The sequence below is a fragment of the Sphaerodactylus townsendi genome, linkage group LG04 (assembly GCF_021028975.2).
Source record: "Sphaerodactylus townsendi isolate TG3544 linkage group LG04, MPM_Stown_v2.3, whole genome shotgun sequence".
Classification (NCBI taxonomy): Eukaryota; Metazoa; Chordata; class Lepidosauria; order Squamata; family Sphaerodactylidae; genus Sphaerodactylus; species Sphaerodactylus townsendi.
In genome coordinates this window covers 151,363,243-151,386,000 of record NC_059428.1, presented here as the reverse complement: position 1 = coordinate 151,386,000, position 22,758 = coordinate 151,363,243, and the positions used below count along the sequence as shown (strand labels likewise).

At 43.7% G+C, this 22,758-nt stretch overlaps 1 protein-coding gene across 1 annotated transcript in view; it reads right to left on the bottom strand.

The window, feature by feature from the left end:
* The window catches only part of SMURF1 (SMAD specific E3 ubiquitin protein ligase 1), a 47,409-nt gene that overhangs the window by 22,519 nt on the left and 2,132 nt on the right, over positions 1–22,758 (bottom strand). The window contains 2 exon segments of the mRNA XM_048493756.1: positions 350–458; positions 945–983. Coding sequence (XP_048349713.1) covers positions 350–458; positions 945–983 — 148 coding nt within the window.

Below are 22,758 nucleotides of genomic sequence, written 5' to 3'. Positions count from 1 at the left end.
CAAATCCGGTTCAGCAGCTTAAGAGTCCGCCGCTCATGTGGAGGAGTGGGAAATCAAACACAGTTCTCCAGATTAGAGTCTGCTGCTCTTTACCACTACACCAGTGGTGGCGAACCTTTGGCACTCCAGATGTTATGGACTACAATTCCCATCAGCCCCTGCCAGCATGGTCAATTGGCCATGCTGGCAGGGGCTGATGGGAATTGTAGTCCATAACATCTGGAGTGCCAAAGGTTCGCCACCACGGCACTACACCATGCTAATGGCCACATATTGGGAGATTATTCTCTAGTTGGACTTATTAATAAGGGTTTCCTGCCCCCCCCCATTTGTAAAACAGGCCACTCACAAGTCATAATGCTGGTTCCACTTGGGATCTAATGTGTTCTTCACAGTGTCAGTTGAGTGGCACTGACCAGATCCATCGACGACCACCTTTGCAAATGGGTCAGGAAGCCCTGCAGAGAAGCAGCAAAACCGTTAGGACAAAAGGCCATCTAACCCATTTTCAAGGGACCACGTGACTTCAAGAAAACCCACCGGGAACATGACAATTACGTGGGTTCCCCTCCAGTTCTACCCCTAAAACTCTGAAAAAGCAAAAAAAAAGAGGAAACTATACCTCACATCACCCATTCACGATTTAAAGGCATTAGAGAATGAAAAGCGACCAGGATTAATGGCTTGCCCTTGACTATCAGTCAGGATGGGATTTTAAGAATTCAACTCATCCTTGGGGGATGGAGGGGAGCCCAGCGCTGCGCTACAGTGTGCTGGGGAGAAATTTCAGACCATTAGGCAACTGACTTCCAGGAAACTATCCTTAAATGACCCAACAGAAACATGCAAGAAAAAAGCTGCCAGCGTCAGGAAAAAAAGAAATTTAAAAAAGCTTCAGTGTGCACATCGGGGGGAAAAAGCAGAGGCTTCTGCCAGCTACTTACTGAAGAAATCTTTTTTTGCGAGGTTCTTGGCACAAAGTACTGCAAAGAGAGAGAGAGAAAAAGGGTTATCAAACTCCACCCGTATTTGGTTAGAAATAAGTCCAGCAGGAAAAAGGGTTCTGTTGCCCAACTCAAACCCTCAGTTTAGAAAAGAAACAATAAGAGGGGGAGAAAAAGGATGCAACAGGATTATCAGCTACAGCGCCACATATAGATTCTTTGCACAAGCTCAGGCCATGGACAAAGACTTTGTTGCTGCCATCTCTTCAAACTGGGTGCTTATCATTGCCACACTAATTGGCTATGAAGGAGAAAGTCTGCATGTATGTAGAAGTCGTCTTCTAGTTCGCCTCTTCAGTAACCTGTGACAGCCGGGACCTATCACCTCGTTTTGGCAGCTTCTGTAGAAACCCATCACTGATGTGTTGTGCCACAGATGCAGGAGAAATGTCAGGAGAAAATACTACCAGAACACAGCCATACAACCCAGACAATGCTGGGTGGAAGAATTAGGATTAATAAAAGGAAACATTTATTCACGCAACACATGGTTGGCATTTAGAATATGCTGCCACAGGAGGTGGTGATGGCCACTAACCTGGATAGCTTGAAAAGGGGCTTGGACAGATTGATGGAGGAGAAGTCAAGCTATGGCTACCAATCTTGATCCTCCTTGATTTGAGGTTGTAAATGCCTTAGCAGACCAGATGCTCGGGAGCAAGAACAGAAGCAGCAGCAGAAGGCCACTGCTTTCGCATCCTGCATGTGAGATCCCCAAGACATCTGGTGGGCCACTGTGAGTAGCAGAGTAGCAGAGTGCTGGTCTGATCCAGCAGGCTCTTTCTTATGTTCTTATGAAACCTACAACATCCTAGTGATTCCAGCCGTGAAAGCCTTCGGCCATACATTGAACATCACTGATATTTCTGCACACTCCCCCACCTATTTCTTCGCTGCATGGCAAAACTGTCATGTATTATAACACAAATGTACATGTGTGGGAAATTTTATTTACTACTTTAAACAAAAATGCACATGCTACTTTTCTGTCACAGTGGAACACTCAAGGCAGCTTGTCTGTGTATATGTGTGTGTGTGGGGGGGGGGGTCAAGTCACTGCTACCTTGTTGGGACACCATGGGGTTTTCAAGGCAAAAGAGATTCAGAGATAGTTTGCCATTGCCTGCTTCTGTGTGGGCTTAAGAGAGTTCTGACAGAACTGTGACTAGCCTAAGGTCACCCAGCAGGCTTCAAAAGGGGAATCAAACCCGGTCCTTCAGCTTAGAGTCCATTGCTCTTAACCACTGCATAAACTATTAGAAAACAGTACAAACAACAGTGAACAGTAAAACAAAAACCAGTAACATTGCCACACAGAAAAAACCCCAAAGGCTCAGTTGAACAAGACAAGATTTCACCCAATGTTACCTTTCTCAATATTTAGGCACCAGGGAAACTTTGGTTTTGGGAGAGAATCCATCTATTGAGGTGCAATCGCTAAAAAGGCTCTGCCCCAGGAAACGCCTGCCTAATTTCTCAAGGCAGAGAACCTGGAGAACCAAAAACAATCTTCCCTAACAGACACACTTATATGAGAGAAGTTCATCATTCGGACTTCTTAAGTAGTCTGGGGTCGGTATAAGAACCAGCACTTTGGACTGTGACCTGAATAAAAATCCTGAGAGCCAGAGAAGGTCTTTAAATACCACTCTCCTTGAACAACAACAAAAAAACCCTCTATACATATAGAAGAAGCATATCAGGAAAAAGACTTTTATCTATATTCCATGGGAAAGGAACATAGATAAAAGCCTTTTTCCTGATATGTTCCTTTTGTTTGTTGGCACTTTGCACATGAACAAGGAATTTTTGACATTCCAACTTGAGGCCCTTCGCATCATTTGGTCCCATCCCAGGAAAAACAACACCAGATGCTTTTCATAGCCGGCTGACAGGCTTTTAGGCCAATCCAGGGTTTTCTCTTTATGAAATGGAGTGTATGCACATATTGTAATGCAAAGCGGCTTTCGCCCAGAAACTGTCGTTCTGAAAACACTTCTCTTGTGATGCTTTTATTTGCTTTCTGCTTCACATGCAATATCTCTGCTTTTTCTGCTTGGCTAGTTTAATTAGACTCTCACACCTTCAACAGAGGTGCTGCTGGAAAAAGAGGTTCCATACTGACTTTGCTGGGGACTTAATAGCAACACCCTACCTCCATGCAACATTCACACAGGAATCCACAGCAACAACTGGACCCCTAACACCCTTCTGACACCAGCTTGATAAAGAGCTAGCAAAGACAGACAGAGGCAACACAGCACTGGCAATAAGGGCATTCAACAGGCACAGCAATGATCAAGAGAGAACAGCCCCGCCTAGCTGTATCTCTGTGCGGTATTTCGTCCTACCCCCCACACACACTGTATCTCTGGACTGTAGCTCTATGCTGCATTTGACACATTTCCCCAGACACATGCTTTGAGTTGGCACGTGCTGGTATTTCTCTCTCACGTAAAAAAAATGATAATAGCAAAGGCTTTGTGGCATGGCACTTCAGCGATCTCAATTCAACACGAGCACCCTAACAACAATTTATTTATGCAAAATCAGCTTAAAATGTATAGGGGGAGTGGAGGGCAAAGCGCAAAGCTTGAGACTACTATTCACTGCATTCCCGTCCTGTTGCCCGTGCGTTAACGTGGACGTCAAAGCAGCTGACAGAGGATTCCCATGAGGTCACTTCCTGCCAGCGCTGACCAGACACAAGCGAGCATCGTCTCAGCAGTGTAGTCACATTATCTGCTTTCTACCAAATAGCCTCAGATGGAATTCAAAATTGAACAGGCAAAATGTGTAAGATCAGGAATGTCACTCAAAGAGAAACGTACTAGAAACAAAGAACATGTCCTCTAGGAGAGGAACGTGCCAACGGCACATACAAGTTGGGGTTAAAACAGAAGTAGAACTTGCACTGTGCTGACTGCTTTGCATAATCTGAACTCGTGTGGAATGCAAGCTGAGGCCCGTGCGTGGGCATCCTCAGAAGGCATTGTCCAACGTCTGTTTCACAACACAGAAGGCAAGATCTGTCTCAGCTGAAATAACGTGGAGTTTGCTTTTTTAAAGAGCATCCTTTCAGTTTATTTATTTGTTTGTTTGTTTGTTTGAAGGCAGGTATGACTTGTAGCCAGATAAATGGGCTATGATCCACAGTGAATGTGTGCAATCCAAGAGATTTCTGCATTTTCTCCAGCTGAACAGTACTCAGGCTGTATCACAAGCAGCATTCCACAGTCTCCCAGTTTTACAACTGATTTGCTTTGATGCTGTGGAAACCTTGGTCTTAAATGCTATCCTGTTACTCCAAGGAGATACATTAACAGCAGAAAGGTCAACCTCTTCTTGCATCTAAAAAAGGAACTTTACTTGAAGATATTCCAGGACTGTCTTTGGATCATCTTTGTACTTTCACCTGGTACCATAAATTGAATCATTTCCACACTATGGTCCAAGAAATGGCTAGTTTCAGTTTTCAACATGACCCTTCCCCAAACTTCAGTTGAAGCTCTCTTGAGAATCAAGACTTCCTTGAATGACTTTCAAATCTGCCTAAAACACATAATTCCTCAAAATCAGAGATCAGTGACCTGTTTAATAGGATAAATAATTTCTGGCAGCAACTTTGGAGGCAGAATTCTGTATTTCCAAAGCTATTTTTGTATTCTGGGTTAAAAAGCCATTTCAACACTTTGAAAAGGCTTTGAAAAAATTCAACATGACTATTCCTGTACAGCAGGGGTCTGCAACCTGTAGTTCTCCAGATGTTCATGGACTACAATTCCCATCAACCCCTGCTGTACAGCATACAGAACTGATACAAAGCTGACAATCTCTCCCCAAAATGGTTTAACCTACGTAGAAGCAGAAGGAGCCTGGCATATGTCACGTTCAATCCCACAGCGCACTAGCCTGAGATTAAGCCCACACAGAACTCTAACAACTAATTGCTTCACAACTGAAATAAACTTCAGGTCTCGTATGTTGTGCAGAGTGGATGCTCCCTCATCTGTAGTAGAGCAACAGTCTCTAGCACCCAGATCTCTGTTGTGTTCACATGCATGAAAGGTTCTTTGGTGACATAAAGTGCCATCAAGCGGCAGCCAATTTATGGCAACCCTGTAGGGTTTTCACGGCAACAGAGCAGCGGAGGTAGTTTGCCTGCCTCTGCAAACCAACTCTGGGCTTCCTTGACAGACTTGCATCCAAATACTAACCAGGCTGAATATGTTTAGCTTCTGAGATGGGGCAAAAAGATTTCTATGCCCTGCAGCATATAGCCTTGGCAACATATCAGCCTGGCTTTAAACTACTCATACCAAAAATGGAGACTCGCAATATTTCTAGCAGCAGTAATAGCCTGTGACTACCATTAGCAATCTCGGTTTTTATCCTTTTGTTTTTATTTTTGGCAGTCACATTTAATGAAAGTAAGAATAATAAAAATGATGTGTATTAATAATTCTTACGTATGTACATTTCTTAATATTTCTATAAAAGGCCGGTGAAAAAATGTGTACATAACTATAAAAACGTGTGTGTAATATTTATTCACATCTTGTGGCTCTGAAAGGTCTGAACTTAATTCTATTTGGCTCTCACGTTAAGCAAGTTTAGCCCCCTCCGCCCCCAATCTAGCCCTTCTCTATTCCCTCAGGTACAGCTCTGTTTCTGTCTGACTGTCGCACAATTAACCATGTTACACTTAGTTCGTATTGAAATATTTTCATCCAACAAGCTCTGGGGCTTTCCTGGCAAGATTAAGTGTGCTCGCTGGGTTAGGTTACTGGGCAAAGAAATGTACTGGAAACCAAAATTGTGCATCCCAGTTGCGTACTTCATAAATTTCCTCATAAGGTGAATAAGTGAGGTTAATAAGGGAGGTGAAGGTAGAGGCAAATCCTGACGGAATCTCTGATTCACTCTCACACATACAGACATGAACGTTAACTATTCAGATATTTCAATTGTCTGTGAGCAACCCCTACATTATTCAATAAACCATGCCAGAATCTGAAAGAAATATCCATCGTAATATTTTAAAAACCAAGCTGTTTAAAACGCTCACATAATATTTTTTTTGAACAACTTGAACTATAAGGACTGTGTTTTTCCTCCCACTAGCAGGCATGGTTCAGATTCCGAGCTGCATTTCACCTGCCAGAAATATTTTGCATATTTAACACTTCCAAGATCACTGAAAGCTGTATAAACATCCACATGGAGTGATGAAGTTGAAGACGGGCAAGCTTTTGCCCAAGGCCACAGATGGAATCTAGGTCAGAGTTGAAATCTGATTACTTCCCAAACCTCAACTCTGTGCCCCTATGACCACACCTCTAACTTTAGAGAGCCCTGACCTAGATGTTCCAGGCTAGCCCGATCTCATCAGCTCTTGGAAGCTAAGCAGGGTCACCCCCGATTAGTATTTAGATGCGAGACCCCCAAGGAAGTCCAGGATCACTACACAGAGGTAACCAATGGCATATCACCTCTGAAAGTATCTTGCTATGAAAACCCTGCAGGGTCACCATACATAGGCAGCAACTTGACACGCTTTACACATACAACTTTGGAGAAAACATGAGAATCAAAGCTGTGGTTACTAGATACCTGTGGCGTGTACCCCAAGACACAAGCAGCAAGCAGGTTTCAGGAATTGCATGTGGGGTGCCACAGTGCTCTCTAGGCACCATGTTCGAGATTTTCAACTTAGCAGTTGGCAATTTAATAAACAGAACCAACAAACAGGATGGACGAAATGAAAAGGCAATCAATGCAAGACAAGGTCCATCTGCAGGAGTTTAAGAAGTCTACATGCAGGAACTGGGGGGAAATATATCAAAATACTGGTCCTACAAGGAAAACACCATCACACCACCCGGCTTCCTATTCCAGCTAATTGCAAGCTACTCGGGCAACCACAGTTTTCACTGCTGTGTATCGTCTACAGTAACTTAATCATATGTATGGAGATTCAAATGTTTATGCCGACATTACAACCTCCACAGCAGCTAGTTGCACTGTGACTTAGGAACATTCTGCTGCCTGGAAGGTACACACAACATTTGTGGCATAGAGTGCCCTCACACAGTACATCAAGTTACAGTGCATGTGTGGAGCATTCATGGGCCAGACAGTTGTGATGGAAAGGCTAGACAAGTTAGGCTTGGGCGTGGAGAAAAAGAGAAGGTTTTTAGGGGACAGGGAAGTCTCTGGACCCACCTAGACTGGAAAGGAACCTTCCCCACCATGGAGTGACTTTGCCTTGCTGTTCTACAGTTCCTCTCTGCGTGCATGCTAAGAAGGAGGCAGCCTGGGTCTCCATCCACGTGCACTAACAGCAAGTCCTTCAAATGAGCAGCAAGAGAATGGCAGCTCTGTGGGCCCTCATAACCCAGCAGGCAAACCTCCGTCACAACTCATCTGAAGGTTCAGTGATCTATGAGGTGGCGACGAAGGAGGCGAAGAGGGCCTTCTCCTCCTCCTCCCTCGCATCCACTAGCTCCCACCCAGCACAACTGTTTCGCATAATTCGGTCGTTGACCTACCTATCGGAGAGATCCTCAAATTCCCAATTGAGTATTAGCTGTGAGGCATTTATGAGCTTTTTTGCGGATAAGATCACGTCGCTCCGCCATGACCTTCCATCCACGCTTACTACAATTAGCGAACTGGAGACTCCCTTGCCGTCTTCGGGTCCTTGTCTGACCCAGTTTTCCCTGCTCTCTGAAGCCGCTGTTGACAGAGCCTTAGCTACTGTTAGACCTACTACCTGTCCTCTGGATCCGTGCCCGTCCTGGCTTGTGAAAACCTGCCAGGCGGAGCTATGACCCCATCTGTTGAGCATAATCAATGGTTCCCTTGAGCAAGGAACCTTCCCGGATGGGTTGAAGGAGGCAGTGGTCCACCCACTCTTAAAAAGACCATCGTTAGATCCTAGTGATCTGGCCAATTACCACCCCGTCTCGAACTTTTCGTTTCTGGGGAAGGTAATTGAGAGAGTGGTGTTGGAGCAGCTTCAAGGTTTTCTGGATGACGCATCGGCTTTTGACCCCTTCCAGTCTGGCTTCCGTGCTGGGCATGGGACGGAGACTGATCTCGTCGCCGTCACAGATACACTCCGTATTCAGCTCGACCAAGGCGGATCGGCGCTGCTGGTGCTGTTAGATCTCACCACAGCGTTTGACGTGGTCAACCACGACCTTTTGGCCCACCGCCTGGCCGCCTCCGGAGTGCGGGGCACTGTCCTTCAATGGATAGCCTCGTTTCTCCGGGGCCGGACTCAGCAAGTGTGGTGCGGGGACCAGGCCTCCCGGAGAAGTCTGCCCAGCTTCAATGCTGCGGTGTACCCCAGAAACGTTACTGGGTCCCACTGCTATTTAATATCTACATGCGACCCCTTGCTCCAGCTGGTACGAGAGTTTTTGGGCTGATTTGCTTAACATCAGCACGCTTCGATGACCACGCCGAGCTCATTCTGTTGATGGAGGGCGGAGAAGTCACTTCGCCCACAGTGGCTCTACAGCACTGTTTGGAGGCGTTTGCTGGTTGGTTGCGACAGAGCAGGTTAAAACTGAATCCATCAAAGACGGATATCCTCTGGCTCGGCCGCGAGGGGGGTGGGTGGGATTTTCCAGCCGCCGATGTGGGAGGGGATCACATTGGCGCCGACCCCCTCCATTCGCAGCCTGGGGGTCCACCTGGATTTGTCTCTCTCAATGGAGACCCAGGTGGCCCACACAACCCGGGCTGCCTTTTTCCATCTCCGTCAGGCCCGGCGGCTGGCTCCCTTCCTCTCCCAAACGGATCTGGCCTCCGTGATCCATGCAACGGTCATCTCCAGATTAGACTATTGTAACTCGCTCTACGCGGGCCTTCCCTTGCGTTTGATCCGGAGATTAAAACTGGTTCAGCATGCAGCGGCGCGCTTGCTAACAGGCAGCGCTGCCTGGGAACACATCCAGCCTGTGCTGCGCCAGCTGCATTGGCTCCCAGTAGAGTTCCGGATCATCTTCAAGGTGCTGCTGTTGACCTTTAAGGCCATATGCGGCCTGGGACCATTGTATCTTCGAGACCGCATCACCCCATATGTCCCTACACGGCCTCTCCGATCGGCGGAGGCCAATTTACTGGTGGTCCCTGGCCCTTCAGTGATGCGGCTGGCCTTCACACGGGCCAGGACCTTTACGACCCTGGCCCCGGCCTGGTGGAACGCTCTTCCTCCAGCTGTCCGGGCCCTGCGGGACCTTGGGGAGTTCCGAAGGGCCTGTAAGACGGAGCTGTTCCGCCGGGCCTTTGGAGGAACTAGCCGCTAATAGTACCCCCTTCCTTCGGCCCTTGACAACTGGGCCAGCTGTCATCCAACGAGACTTGCCATGCCTCCCTCTCTGAGGGGGGAGGGATATTTATTTTTATTACTGGAATGCTGGACGCCATTTTAACCTGCTGAGTTTTATAATTAGAATAGGAATTGATAATTTTTATCGCTGCCTTAAATGGTTACTTGTTTTATATTGTATTTTATATGTTGTACACCGCCCAGAGCCCTTCGGGGATGGGGCGGTATAAAAAGCCAAATAAACAAACAAACAAATAAATAAATAAATAAACAAACAAACAAACAAACAAACAAACAAACAAACAAATAAATAAATAAATAAATATCCATTGAGATTACTGCCGTTTGAAAAACTGGCAGTTGTTCTGCAAAGGTATACAGCCCACCTGAAAAATGCATTTCTGGAAATGCCAGAGGTTTGTCCTTTCCGCCAGAGAGTCCAGGCGTGTAAGACAAGTGACCCAAGGTGAAGAGAAATGGATGAGTGCCTCCCAAGTGTTGCAGTGATTAAGACTGGTGCTTAAGAGTAGTGGACTCTAACCTGGAAAGCCTTGTTTGATTCCCCACTCTTCCACACGAATGGCAGAATCTAACCTGGAGAACTGGGTTTGATTCTCCATCCCTCCGCATGAAGCCTGCTGGGTGACCTTGGGCCAGTCACAGTTCTCTCCGAACACTCTCAGCCCCACCTACCTCACAAGGGGTCTGTTGCAGGAGAAGAAAGGGAAAGTAGCTTGTAAGCTGCTTTGAGACTCCTTACGGGAAAGAAAAGCAGGATAAAAATCCAAACTCTCTTCTTCTATCTCAAGCCTGTGGGTGACTAATAGTGCTGTTAATACTTCCAATAATTCAGAGGTTCAACTTAATAAAACAGGAATAGCCTGCCAGTTCACAAGGGGAGGCTAATGAACTGTTTCAGAAAAATTAGCGATTAACACAAACATTAAAAAAAATACTTCTTCTTTACAAAGCTCACATTTCCTCCAATATATTTTATCTAAAAAGAGGGACATTTCTTTTAAAAAAGCCACTGAATCTTAGACAAAACCAGTCGTGCAGAACATGAGGTAGACCGTCTAACAGCACACGCCATTGTGAAAGAGCTGTTTAAAATTCAAAGTAAAGCTGTATCAGGCTATGCATTGCTCTTTTGTTCTTTAAATATGACACCATTCACTTCAGTGACCCAGGGAATGAGTTCAAATTTGGATCCACACTCACTGTTGATACAGATCAACACTGACCATCACCATGGCTAACTGACAACACCAACTTAATACCTGACAATACCAACTTAATACAAGAAAAGCAAAGAACACACAGAGTACAGGAAACCACATAGAAGTGTCAAACAGACTGTTCAGAATAGTCCTAAAGATCTTTTACTGTCACCACTTTTAGTTGGCAGCCAGGGTTGTTCAGACCTGCTGTCTTGCTGGTTTTGACCTCCACATAAACAACTTTTATGCTTGTTGTGGTGGGTTTTCCGGGCTGTGTGGCCGTGGTCTGGTGGATCTTGTCCCTAACGTTTCGCCTGCATCTGCGGCTGGCATCTTCAGAGGTGTATCACAGAGGGAACCACAAGACAGCCCCCACCATCCAGGAGAACCCACAGCAACCAGTTGAATCCAGCCGTGAAAGCCTTTGACAAAATATTTATGCTTATTCTTCTGGCTTATAGACATATTGCCAGATTAGGACACTCCTGCAGAACCAAGCAGCACCGGCCCAAGTCCAAACTGCATCCTGTATCATCCAGAAACGTGAATATTTAAATACACACTCTCAGTCTATACGTTGTGAGACACACAGTTTTCCTGCCATGAAATACTAACATAAGCTGCCGGGTGTCACTCATCCCTCAGAGAAGACTGTAAGTGGCCATTTAAGGCTTTAAACTATATCTTGGATTGAAACCTACAAAAGCTACAGAGGAATTCTCCCAGGAGTAGACAGAGATGTGCTGTGGTCTGAATTTTATTAACTGACATGATAAATCATTCATGCCACACAGAAGTGGTTCAAAATTAAGATATGAGTGTTAAACGTTTTGCTACGGCTCCATGTAAGAAAACATTTCTATTTCCCTGTATTCTCAACAGCTGAAATTAGCTCAATCAAAACCTTCGTACTGAGGAATGGTGGACGACTTAAAAAACACACCGTAATTGTGATTCAGATGCTACAATGTGACATCTGAAGCGCATAAAGATTATGGAAAGCAGAAACTCTATCAGTAGTTTTACCCATAGAACTAGTGCACCGATTAATCATTGTTGGTTCTGCAGGACGACTTAAAAAACACACCGTTATTGTGATTCAGATGCTACAATGTGACATCTGAAGCGCATAAAGATTAAGGAAAGCAGAAATTCTATCAGTTGTTTTACCCATAGAACTAGTGCACCAATTAATCATAGTTGCTTTGGCTTCAGAACAGAAACTATAGAAGAGCATTGTCGATATTGGGAAAATGTGTCCTTACCTACTGTATTTCTCCTGCCTAGTTGCTTTATGATGGACCTTGACTATGGAGAAAATGTTGAATGATATCACTAGTATAGCTGATTGCCCAAAAGACTAACAGAACATATGTCCAATTCAGCTTGGGAGGAATCACAAACTGCAACTCATCTTAATATTGCTTCTGTTCGTATGTAAACAAGGAACTAGATTTGTATCCAACCAGGAACTAATACACACAAAACTGGCTGACACAGCTCAGCGATCAAAAGTCATACAAATGCTCCAGACTTTCTTTTCATGGCTAAAGCAGATCTATACAGTACTTCCGCACATAGTTATCAGTCCTATTCCACTCACGTTACTATCTAAGCGCTTCCAAATTAATTCTCACTCATCTACTCTTCTGAATGAGTTTTCCAGGACTTTTGATGATGCTTAGCAATGCAAGATGATAAAAGCCAAACTGTTTATTTATTTCTTGACAACTCCTTTTTAATCCATCGTCTCTCCCTTCCATAACCCCAACCATCTGGGAGCTGTTTTTAAATCTGCTCTAGCTCAGTTTGGAAGCCAAGTGCTCTGACTTGATCAGAATTCTGCACAGGAAATGCTTGGGATTGCAGACTTTTTGGAACATCTCAGTTTCCCTAGTGAGTCTGTGTAAATTCTGTTGATGGATGATTCTGTAGATTCTAATTTCCGAAGAATATAAAATGAGACGGCTTGACTAGAGAAGTCTGAAGAGGAATTTTTCGATGACTCACCAAAGTCAGAACAAACAAAATGCAGGCTTTAAATTCATTACACAAACAAGTTCAGACTAAGTTATACAGAAGTCAACCAATCACTGCAGGAAACTATCTAGCAATGCTTGATTTTCTTAACTAAGTGGCTGAATTTTACATAAGTCTAACCTCTCATATTGGCCTCTCCCATCCACAGGACACAAGACAGAAACTCTTTTGCATGCCTGAGTGGTTAATGCGCTTATCAACAGTCAGCACTCAAGACTTCCTCAAGCACAGATTGAAACGCCATGAAGGAAAGGGATTTTTTAAAAAGTTATTGACTACAGTAGACCCAGTTGCCTCAGTCTAGAGGCCAGCAGAGAAAGAAGTACCAAGAGACAAACGAAGGCAGACGGAGAAAAAACAGCACTGGACTTTGATAGGTGTAGAGCTCTTCAGATGTTCATGGACTACAATTCCCAGCAACCCCTGCCAGCATGGCCTATTGGCCCTGCTGGCATGGGCTGATGGGAATCGTAGTCCATGAACACCTGGAGGGCCTGAGTTTGACACCTATGGTGTAGACAATAAAGTTGCTAGGCTTGAAGAGGAGGAAACTTAACAGGGTCACTGTTCTTGTATCCAACCAGGCAAGAAGTTGCGACTTGCCAGAGAATCCACCACATACACTGCCACAAATATGGGTCCATTTGTTTTTTTTTATTGTACACTTATCCTAAGTCACAGCTGGCCTATATACCTCTGGTGCATCAAATGTGTCCATTCCTGGGTCAGTCAAATCTAGCCACAGTGATCCATACCTTAGTTACACCTGCACTGGACTATTGCAATGTGCTCTACTTGGCGCTATCCTGGAAGAGTGTTTGGAAGATGCTAGGGCACAATGATATGGCTAAACCAGGGGTCTGCAACCTGTGGCTCTCCAGATGTTCAAGAACTACAAATCCCATCAGCCAATTGGCCATGCTGTCAGGGGTTGCTGGGAATTGTAGTCCATGAACATCTGGAGAGCTCTACACCAATTGGTCATGTTGACACAGGCTAATGGGATTTGTAGTCCATGAACATCTGGAGAGTCACAGGTTGCAGACCCCTGGGCTAGACCAATGGTCAGGGCCAGTTATCAGGAGCAATAGTCCCTCTAAGCATCCCCTGGTCTGCACAGAAGTTCCACAGGGCTGCATGGATCTGAACTACCTGGCCTACAGCATCAGTATGTTGACTGCACGGCCTACAGGGAATGCTGATCAGAAGCACATGTCCCCATACTACAGCACTGCCAATTCCCTTTTGTCCTTTAAAGCCCTACACAACTTGGGAACGAGGTATCTGCAAGACTGTCTTCTCCCTTATGTTCCCACCTAGGAATTAAGATTTTGGGAAGATGTCCTCCTGACGGTCCCACAACTTAAAGATACTTGTTTGATGTACACACAAGGAAGGGCCTTTTCCATGGCAGCCCCACGATTATGCAACAATCTCCCTAGGGAAGAATGCCTGGTCCTCTCATTATCGATCTTCAGGAGGCAGTAGAAGACAATTTTATTCAGGAATGGGCTTTTATTATTGGTAGTCCTATTTAAACTATGAGGTTTTAGAATTGTTATGTTGACTGTTTTTTTAATATGATTTCATTGATACTGCAAGTCACCTTCAGTTCCGCAAAGGAGAAAGGCGACTAATAAATGCTTGGAATAAATACATTTGTTAGCAACCAGACTGCGGCTTCCAGCTAAACTCACAGATGGGACTATAGCTCATCTCCTCGGGAACAGACGCATGGTACTAGGAATGATATACCGTTAACAGGTTTCCTTTATCTTGTAAACAACTACAATGCCAACATTCATAAATACCAATATAAAGTCTCTAAAAAGTTGGTTCCTGAGAGAAGCTAAAAGTAGCCTCCTGCTCGGCTAACGTAAGGGCAATCCTATTTTCTTCTGCTTTTTATCTTTGCAAGAACTTGTGGGCTGTGGCTAGTAGTAGGGAGACTCAAATAATTACTGGCTTTTTAAAGCAAGATTGACAAAGAAACAATGGCAGCAGTATGCTTTGTCTGCCTAGGGCTCTGTTTTCCCCCCAGCTGGGCTCAGAATTAATCCAGTTTGTCTGCAACGAACGTTCTGATCACAACGTTAAGGCCACGACATGCCACAAAGAGTCTTCTGCCATGTCCTTTCCCAACAATGTCTCTCTCTTTTCTCCTTTTACCTGTTAAGTTTTCATTTAATGCTGAGTTTGAGGAAGAGTACCATGAAACTCAAACGTTAATGGAAAGTTTTGTAATTTCAGCTGGTTTTTAATACAGATACAGTAAAGTTCCTCTTGGAGTTTTTTTCAATAGACCAAATACTACAGATACTAGTTTATTTCCCCTACATAAATGTCACCCAAGACAATTATTACAGTAATTTCCATATTTCTAAAATATTCAACTTCCTATGCAGCTTTTTGGCAAAAAAATTCTAATGGAATAACTTGCTAATATATAATTGCGAGCTACAACAGGATAGCAGTTAAAGCACCAGAATTCTTCTAGGATAAAGTGACTTTGGGTAAATTGGCATTTACCAAATTCTGCATTTTGTAACAAATTTGATAGGAAGAATACTATAGGTTTAGGAAGTTATCTGAGTACGAAGTTGCACTAAACAGAATCCTCACTTCAGCTAACATCACACCAAAGTCCAGCAGAATTTATTTCTCATACATGACACAAAACATTACCGACGCACCTTGCCCAGTGAGAATTTCATTTAGCAACAGAGCCAAACACAGCTTGTACCACCATACCCTTTGTGTATTATTTCAGTTTCTTTAACAGTAATGGATTGTTTTGCCCACAAAGAGACACACGGACTTGGCAAATATAAATTTATCTGTATAAGTAAGCATACATACAATCGCTATAGATTTAACACTTAAAGAGTGATTTTAAGAGCAAAATCCAGATTGCTGCCGTGGGCAGAGGCGGTTGGCAAAGGCAGCACCACACAGCCTCCAATGGGCTTTCCACAGGCACAGGCAGAGAGAAAAAAGCAGAAACCCTCCATTCTGCCAGAAAGCCCCCAGGGGGTCCAATGGACTCACACCACCCAAAAGGATGGTGCAGTTCCAGGGTTGGGGTACAATGGCTGCAAACCCGGGGTGGAAGTGGGGTGGGAGCGGCCAGCCACTAGTGCATTTGCTCCCTGTGCTAGTGGGGCTGCCCCTTCTGTGGCAGGGAAGCAAATTCAGGGAAGCCCTGTGCAGCTCCCTGTGTACATTCCCCCCACCCCGTCCGCCATCTGGATGGGTCTGTATGTTAAGGGCTTGCTCAGAGGGAGTTTTTTCTCTTTCAGTACCAGATCTGTGGGCCCTATCACAAACGGGTTTTTGCAAACCCTCTCACTTTCCAAAGCTGTTTGCCACATGGTGCTCCTGGCCAAGAAGGACAAACCAAGTTTCCTTAAGCAGTGTTTCCCAAGTTTCCTTAAGCAGTGTGATGCCTCTGCAAGGGGGCCACTGGCCAGTCCTCCTTCACGGCCACCTATGACCTTTCTATTACTCTGTTTTAGAAAGCAAGTTCTGACCCTGGAAACAGCACCTTCCATGTCACATATCAGGAATTTGTTCTTCACTACAGAAACGTGTTGGTCAAGTAAAACGTGTCCTGATGGTTACTAGAGTGAGTTTTTAGAAGCTGAGGAATTAGACGGAGTAACAGAGAATGAGAGGATGGTGGATGGTTAGAATGTGGCCTCCTTGTGCAAAAGTTGTGAGGGTCAGAATGCCACTTTCTGGAGGCTCATGGTGGGTAAAGCTGCACCTTTTGTGCAATGTTTGTTGGTTTCTCAAAAAAAAAAAATCTGGTGAGCCACTGCAGAAAGTGGAATGCTGAATAGGTGCTGAGGTCACCAAAAAAAGCATGGGCCAACCCTGGATCACCATATCAAGTAAATTTGGATTTGCAAGTCACCACATCTAAAAGGTTCAGAACCACTGCCCTTAAAAGCCCACAGAACCAGCTGCACAACTGGCTCCTAGTTGTTCGCTTTCAAACCCCAAAAAACTTCAGGGTCCCTCAGCTGCAAATCAGAGGGCCTGCAGGATGTGAATCTGCTGTGGTTGCAGTACTCTTGATATAAACTAATCCAAATACTCCTCATCAATTTAGTAAAGGCCACTGAATGTATACATCAGCAAACAATTCTGCTTCATAGTCTAACACAGGGGTTGGGAACCTTTAACACTCAAAGAGCCATTTGGACCCGTTTTCCATGGGAAAAGAAAACACTTGGAGCCGCAAATAATTTTTGACATTTAAAATAAAGATAACACTATATATATAGGGTTTTTTTTAACCTTTTACTCCGCTCATTCTGAGAAGCGCATGGATGTGCCTGCCCTGCTGCCTGCAGGGCGGGCAAGGATGAAGCCAGCGGCTCGGCCTCGCCAGCCGCTGGGAAAGAATACGCCCGCCCCACTCTAATAGGGCGGGTGAGAGGGGAAGCCTGCGGTGCGGCCCAGCTGACAGTGGGCAGTTGGTGCACCCGCCCTGCTGCCTGCAGGGCGGGCAAGGATGGGGCCACATGCGGCTCTTGAGCCGCAGGTTCCCTACCCCTGGTCTAACAGATAATCTGTCCCAAAATATAATATAATCCAACCATTTTAACCCAATGTGCTTAAAATATGAGACTTATAATCAGCAACCAAGTTTCCAAAACCCAGTCTCCTGATATACTATGACCACACAAACAACATAAGCTATTTCAAACATTTGTATCGCATTACAAACATATTTTTCCTTCTTCTATTATCCACACCCAAATGCTTTCTTATTCCAAAACAGAAGGTGTCAGACTACTGCAACCGTTCTTGGGAAACAGAGCCATGTACCAGATCAACAGTTCCCACAACCTAAATATGTTTTTCAAGTTCACAGAAACTTGAGTAGCAGACTGTCATAATTCGCTGTCCCTAGAAAGCAACATTCACAAGGAGCAACTGGTTAGTGAGGAGACCTTTCAACATAAGGGTGAAAATCCACTTCAAAATGCCGGTAAACTGTTAATTATAAAAGCCATATTTGGGAAATTTAAAAAAACACAATAAGGAGATAAAAAGCACTAGATATCAGACAATTCCTCCTGTGCCCTGGAGAAATTTGCCTTTGTGTGAACACGTAGGACTATTATTCTCAGAATGTGAATGGAATACAGAAACTGAGTGATTCGCTGAGGAAACCAAAGCTCAGCTCATGGGGTTCAGAAATTTGTTTTCAGTTCTACCAGACAATAGTATCTATAATGATCACAATAAGATGCTGCTGGACTCGAATCCAAGAAAGTAAGAAGCAAGTCTATTGTGCCCAAACATTCCTGAGATGATGGACAGCCTCCGTAGCTGCTATTCACTTTTTTTTTAGAATGACATACAAAATTGCCTGGGTAGATCTATATCAGCAACATGGATTTTCTGCGAAGCTAACTGGATGTTCAATCAATATGGTATTCATCGCACAAATTAAGCAAGAAAGCCAGTCCGCTGGTCAAAACCTCATCTTCAAAATATCCCATTGTGTGCCTTTTCACCGTCGCCCGTTAAAGCACCTTTTCAAGACACAAAAGAGATTTCACTTTGAAGAAAAATCCAGGCACTTCCAGTAAGACTCATTTACTTGAACAGAAGGAAATTCTGAGTTCAGCTAGCACATGTACATTAAATGCCATACACACTTCTAAATTACTCAGAATTTCTCTCCCTCTGCCAGATTTTGATGTTTCAGCAGGGGACCGCTTGGGTCTGTGATAAAACGACAAGCAGCACTTTGTTTTTTGAAAGCTCATCCTATCCTGAAACTCTTGCTGGTCTTGAAGATGCAACTGGACTCAAATCTAACAGATTGTGATATATGATTATGCTTTCGTTGCTAGTGAAAACCACTGTTCAACAGGATATTTGAAAGGCTTGGTCTCATTTTTATGGCTTTTCTGCTCTTTCATAGTTGTTCCATAAATCTGTCAACTTGTGTTAAACCAGATTACTTCTTCTCATTCCAGTCTCCAATCCACACAAACCACAGCAACTTCTCATAACAAGTCTCACTGCATTTTACTACCATCATCCTTCCATTCTGAATTACTGTAGTACAGTGATGGCGAACCTTTTCAAGAGTGCCCAAATTGCAACCCAAAACCCACTTATTTATCACAAAGTGCCAACATGGCAATTTAACCTGAATACTGAGGTTTTAGTTTAGAAAAAACAGTTGTCTCTGAGGTGTGCGTTACTCAGGAGTAAGCTTGGTGGTGGTCAGTGGCTTTGCTTTGAAGAAACTGTGCAACTCTTCCAACGGGTGAATCACGACCCTAGGAGGGTTTACTCAAAAGCAAGCCCCATTGACAGCAACCGAGCTTGCTCCCAGGTAAAGGATCGCACTTTAGTTCTTCGCATGAAAATCAGTGGGGTTTAACAGGGTTACCTACACTGCTTTCTCGAAACTCAGTCTTAGGTTTAATGCTAAATAATCAAGCCCAGCAGCCCAGGCCAGCCTAGATGTGGGGGGGGGGGCGCACTCTGCTTGCGCGTGCCCACAGAGTTCGCCACCACTGCTGTAGTAACTGTCCCTTTCCCCTTCTAAATTCACATTTCCTGTCAAACTTTAGGGCAGGGCCCAGTCCTTGTGACAGTATTACGTGAACTCAGTTTCAGGGAGTGATCCACTCCTGGCACACAGGACACAAAGAGATGTCAGTTCGGAACCATCCTTGGAAAGCAACAGCTGTGGATGGCACACTTACAGAAGCTTTCTCAAATAGCTTCAATCTCATTCCCAACTTCTTCATGATTTGCAACTCACTTGTTCAATTGCTTATTCAAGATAGATCTTCACACTTGATGCTTCACTCTTCTCCTATCCTTTCAATTCAATAAATATAAAACTTATCCTATTACCGCTAAACATTTGCTCAAAAGGGAAGTACACGGGAAGAAATTAAGATTTAAGCCAGCTATTGCTTCCCATCCCTTACAAAAATGAAACTGGGGAAACAATCTTTCATTGGCAAAGTGGCCTCTTAATCCCAGTATCTTGAAACTGTACAAATATTTGCACGTTGATATGTCTCAATACATATCCAGATGGCTTAATGCCACCGCAAATCGAATCACAACATTAGTCACAGGGCAATACAATATGTGTTGCTTCGCTTTAATGCAGGCAGACCTATGGAATGTTGAGAGCAATCCATCAACTGATAGAAATGTGCATACATACAAAAAGGTGCAAGTTATATTTACCAGTTTTGCAATGAAGACAAGTATGCAGATCTCTCCCTGAATGAGGCTTCTTAATTATTTTTAGACCCAGGTGCTGGGCTTGCTTTTTGAGGCTGACTGACAAGGCAGAAGATTTCAATATGTTAACACTGCCATGTTTAAACAAGCTGCAGAATTCCATTAAGAGGAGCCTCTCCGACAAAGTTTGCATTATGACAAAGAAAGACTGAACAGCAAATGCACAAATATCTACACTCACCATGTCACATAAAAATATTAAGCCAGTTAACATGAGCCGTAGATCATTTCAACTTTGTAAACACCTTTCAAAAAAGTGGATCTGCCCAAGTCTCAAAATGCAAGGGCAAATCTGGTTTTTCCAAGATTCTATGAACCAGAAAATACAAAGCTAACCATCTTGGCAAGGCAAGTTACTCCCAAAATAAACATGTTTTCGAAACAGTTCTGCCCTTATACCACCTCTAGTCATGCACCCCTGATTGAGGTTAGTTCAGCCAAAATATGAACATATCTTCAAATGTCTTGAGCACAATAAAGTGAGGATTTTAAGATCTGTACTTGGATGCTAACTCTTCTCTACGTCGAATTTGTGCCAGCTAGAGACACACGCAGATTTCCTCATCTAGATGAAAGCTCCAATTAACAAGAGCAAATGCATATTGACAAGAGTTCTAAACCCACTTCAGGCTATGAGGTTATTTTCAAGGCCCTTTTCTGAAAGCAAGATTACACTCGTGAATTAAAGCTTGATTACAGTCCCATCCAAATTAAGCCTGTTTGCATATAAGTACCGTTGCTCATATTTACTGCTCTTGATTCTTATTTTGCTCATTTCCTTATTTTGACCAGAAACTCTTAGCGGAGGACCTCTCATTTGTTTTATATGACTTTGGTAAGCACCACGCAGCGAAGGAATAATAAAAAGAATAAATATTACTTTCACTTTTTCCTATAGCAATATCCTCAGCTTAACTGTTAGTTCACAAGTTTAGTGTAACCAAAAGTTCTGTTTGATTTCTGCCTAGCTCTACATTGAACACAATAGTGATGTACCCATAGATACTTGAGATGTAAACTGTATTCCGAGAAACAGAATGAACACGCTTTCATGTGTGTGACTAAAATCAATAATTCATTTTACAGCAGATCTTCTCGTGCAGGCAAGAGGAACCTTAATTAATCCTGTAAAATAAGTTTCACTGAAGTTAATGGAATGCTTCCTATGTACATCAACTTACTAGCAATTCAGATCATAGCAATATTCAGCACAAAAAATAATTATTGGTTTGGTGATGTTATGGGCATCTCTATATTACCGTAGCAACCAACGCACAGTTAATTTTAGACCGTCACTTTTCATTGAGCCTAAATCCTCACGCATGCAATCTGAGCATAACTGACCTATTTTACATGGCTGCTGTAATGCTTACTAGCACAACTATATGAAGCTCTTTAACACGCTCTATTATTGCTAACCAACCAATTATAATTTTGAGTCAGTTACAACATCCATCTGCTGAGAACATGCATGACCCTGTATATACTGAACAGTCTTTTGGATATAAACAACGCAATACAAATACAATGTAACCATTGCACGAAGTGGGGGAGGGGAGAGAAGTAACAGAATGCATCTATTGTTTTGAAAGTTTTTCTTTCCCTCCTGAGCATTTTGAATGTGTTTTCAGTTTTGAATATCTGTTGTATTAATTTTAGAAGTCGAAGAAGTTGAGAAGGCACAAATAAGTTCCATGCAGCAGTGGAAATATTTATTTATTACTTATCTGTGTACTTATTACCTGCCCATCGCCAAAGTCCCTGGACAGGGAACAATAATAAAACACCATAAAACAATCTTAAAATAATAAAATGTACTTTAAAAACCATCCCTACCCCCCACTGTAACCCTCTTAAAAATACATAAGCCCACCCTCCATAATACCCCCAAAAAAACATTTCAAAAATTGGGCTGGGGCTGAACCAATAAAGTGCCAGCTGACCTCAGTGCTTGGGCAGCTCTATATGATAGGAGGCGTTCATTCAGATACAAAGGGCCCAGCCCATGCAGGACTCTGTATTTCAGTACCAGCATCTTGAATTGGGCCTGGTAGTGAAGAGGGAGCCAGGGCACTTCCCTCAGGACAGGGAACATATTATCCCACAATCGATATCCACACCATAAGAAATTTTAAAAGTTTGCTTGCAGTTTAAGGAAAGAAAGCAAATTCCTAAAAAAAAAACCCTAAAACCAATCATTGTCAGGTCCTCGTCAGGATGTGCACAGGTTGAAATTGAAAACACCAGAGTCCTGACAGAAATTAATTTGTTGTTGAACAGCACGTGCAAGCATCACCCAGGGACAGGTTAATTTTTGAACTGCTTTTGGCGAAAGGCACTGGGATACAAGACAGTGTTTTGGACTCAGATACAGGCTCTTTCCCCCAGGAACAATCTATCAAGGCCTTTGCCAAGCATCTCTTAATGGGATCACTAGACATCCCCCGGGGGGTTTGCAAGTTCCATTCAAACACAGGAGGAGGGCAGGAAGTTAAACACTGTCTGGATTCCAGTGGCCTCTTCACACACAGCAAATTTCATGTACATATCACTCACTTGACCACGCTCTGCAACACAAAATAAAAACACACTGCAAAATAAAAATAATCCATATGCTAAAGGTGAAACTACTTCAAATATACTGTGTCGGTAGTCAAATAATTTCACAAGGCAGACCAGCATATCTGCCTTCATACTGTACATTTATGGGGAGAAATGTTCAGACAGTGTGGCTTGGTTCAGAAAATTATCAACAAAGGAAAGTGGAAGAAATATTTTTACAGAGGGATTTCCAGGCTCACAGAGTTCATGCTCTTAGCAGCACCCTCCAAAATAGGCATTTATTACAAAGCTCCAG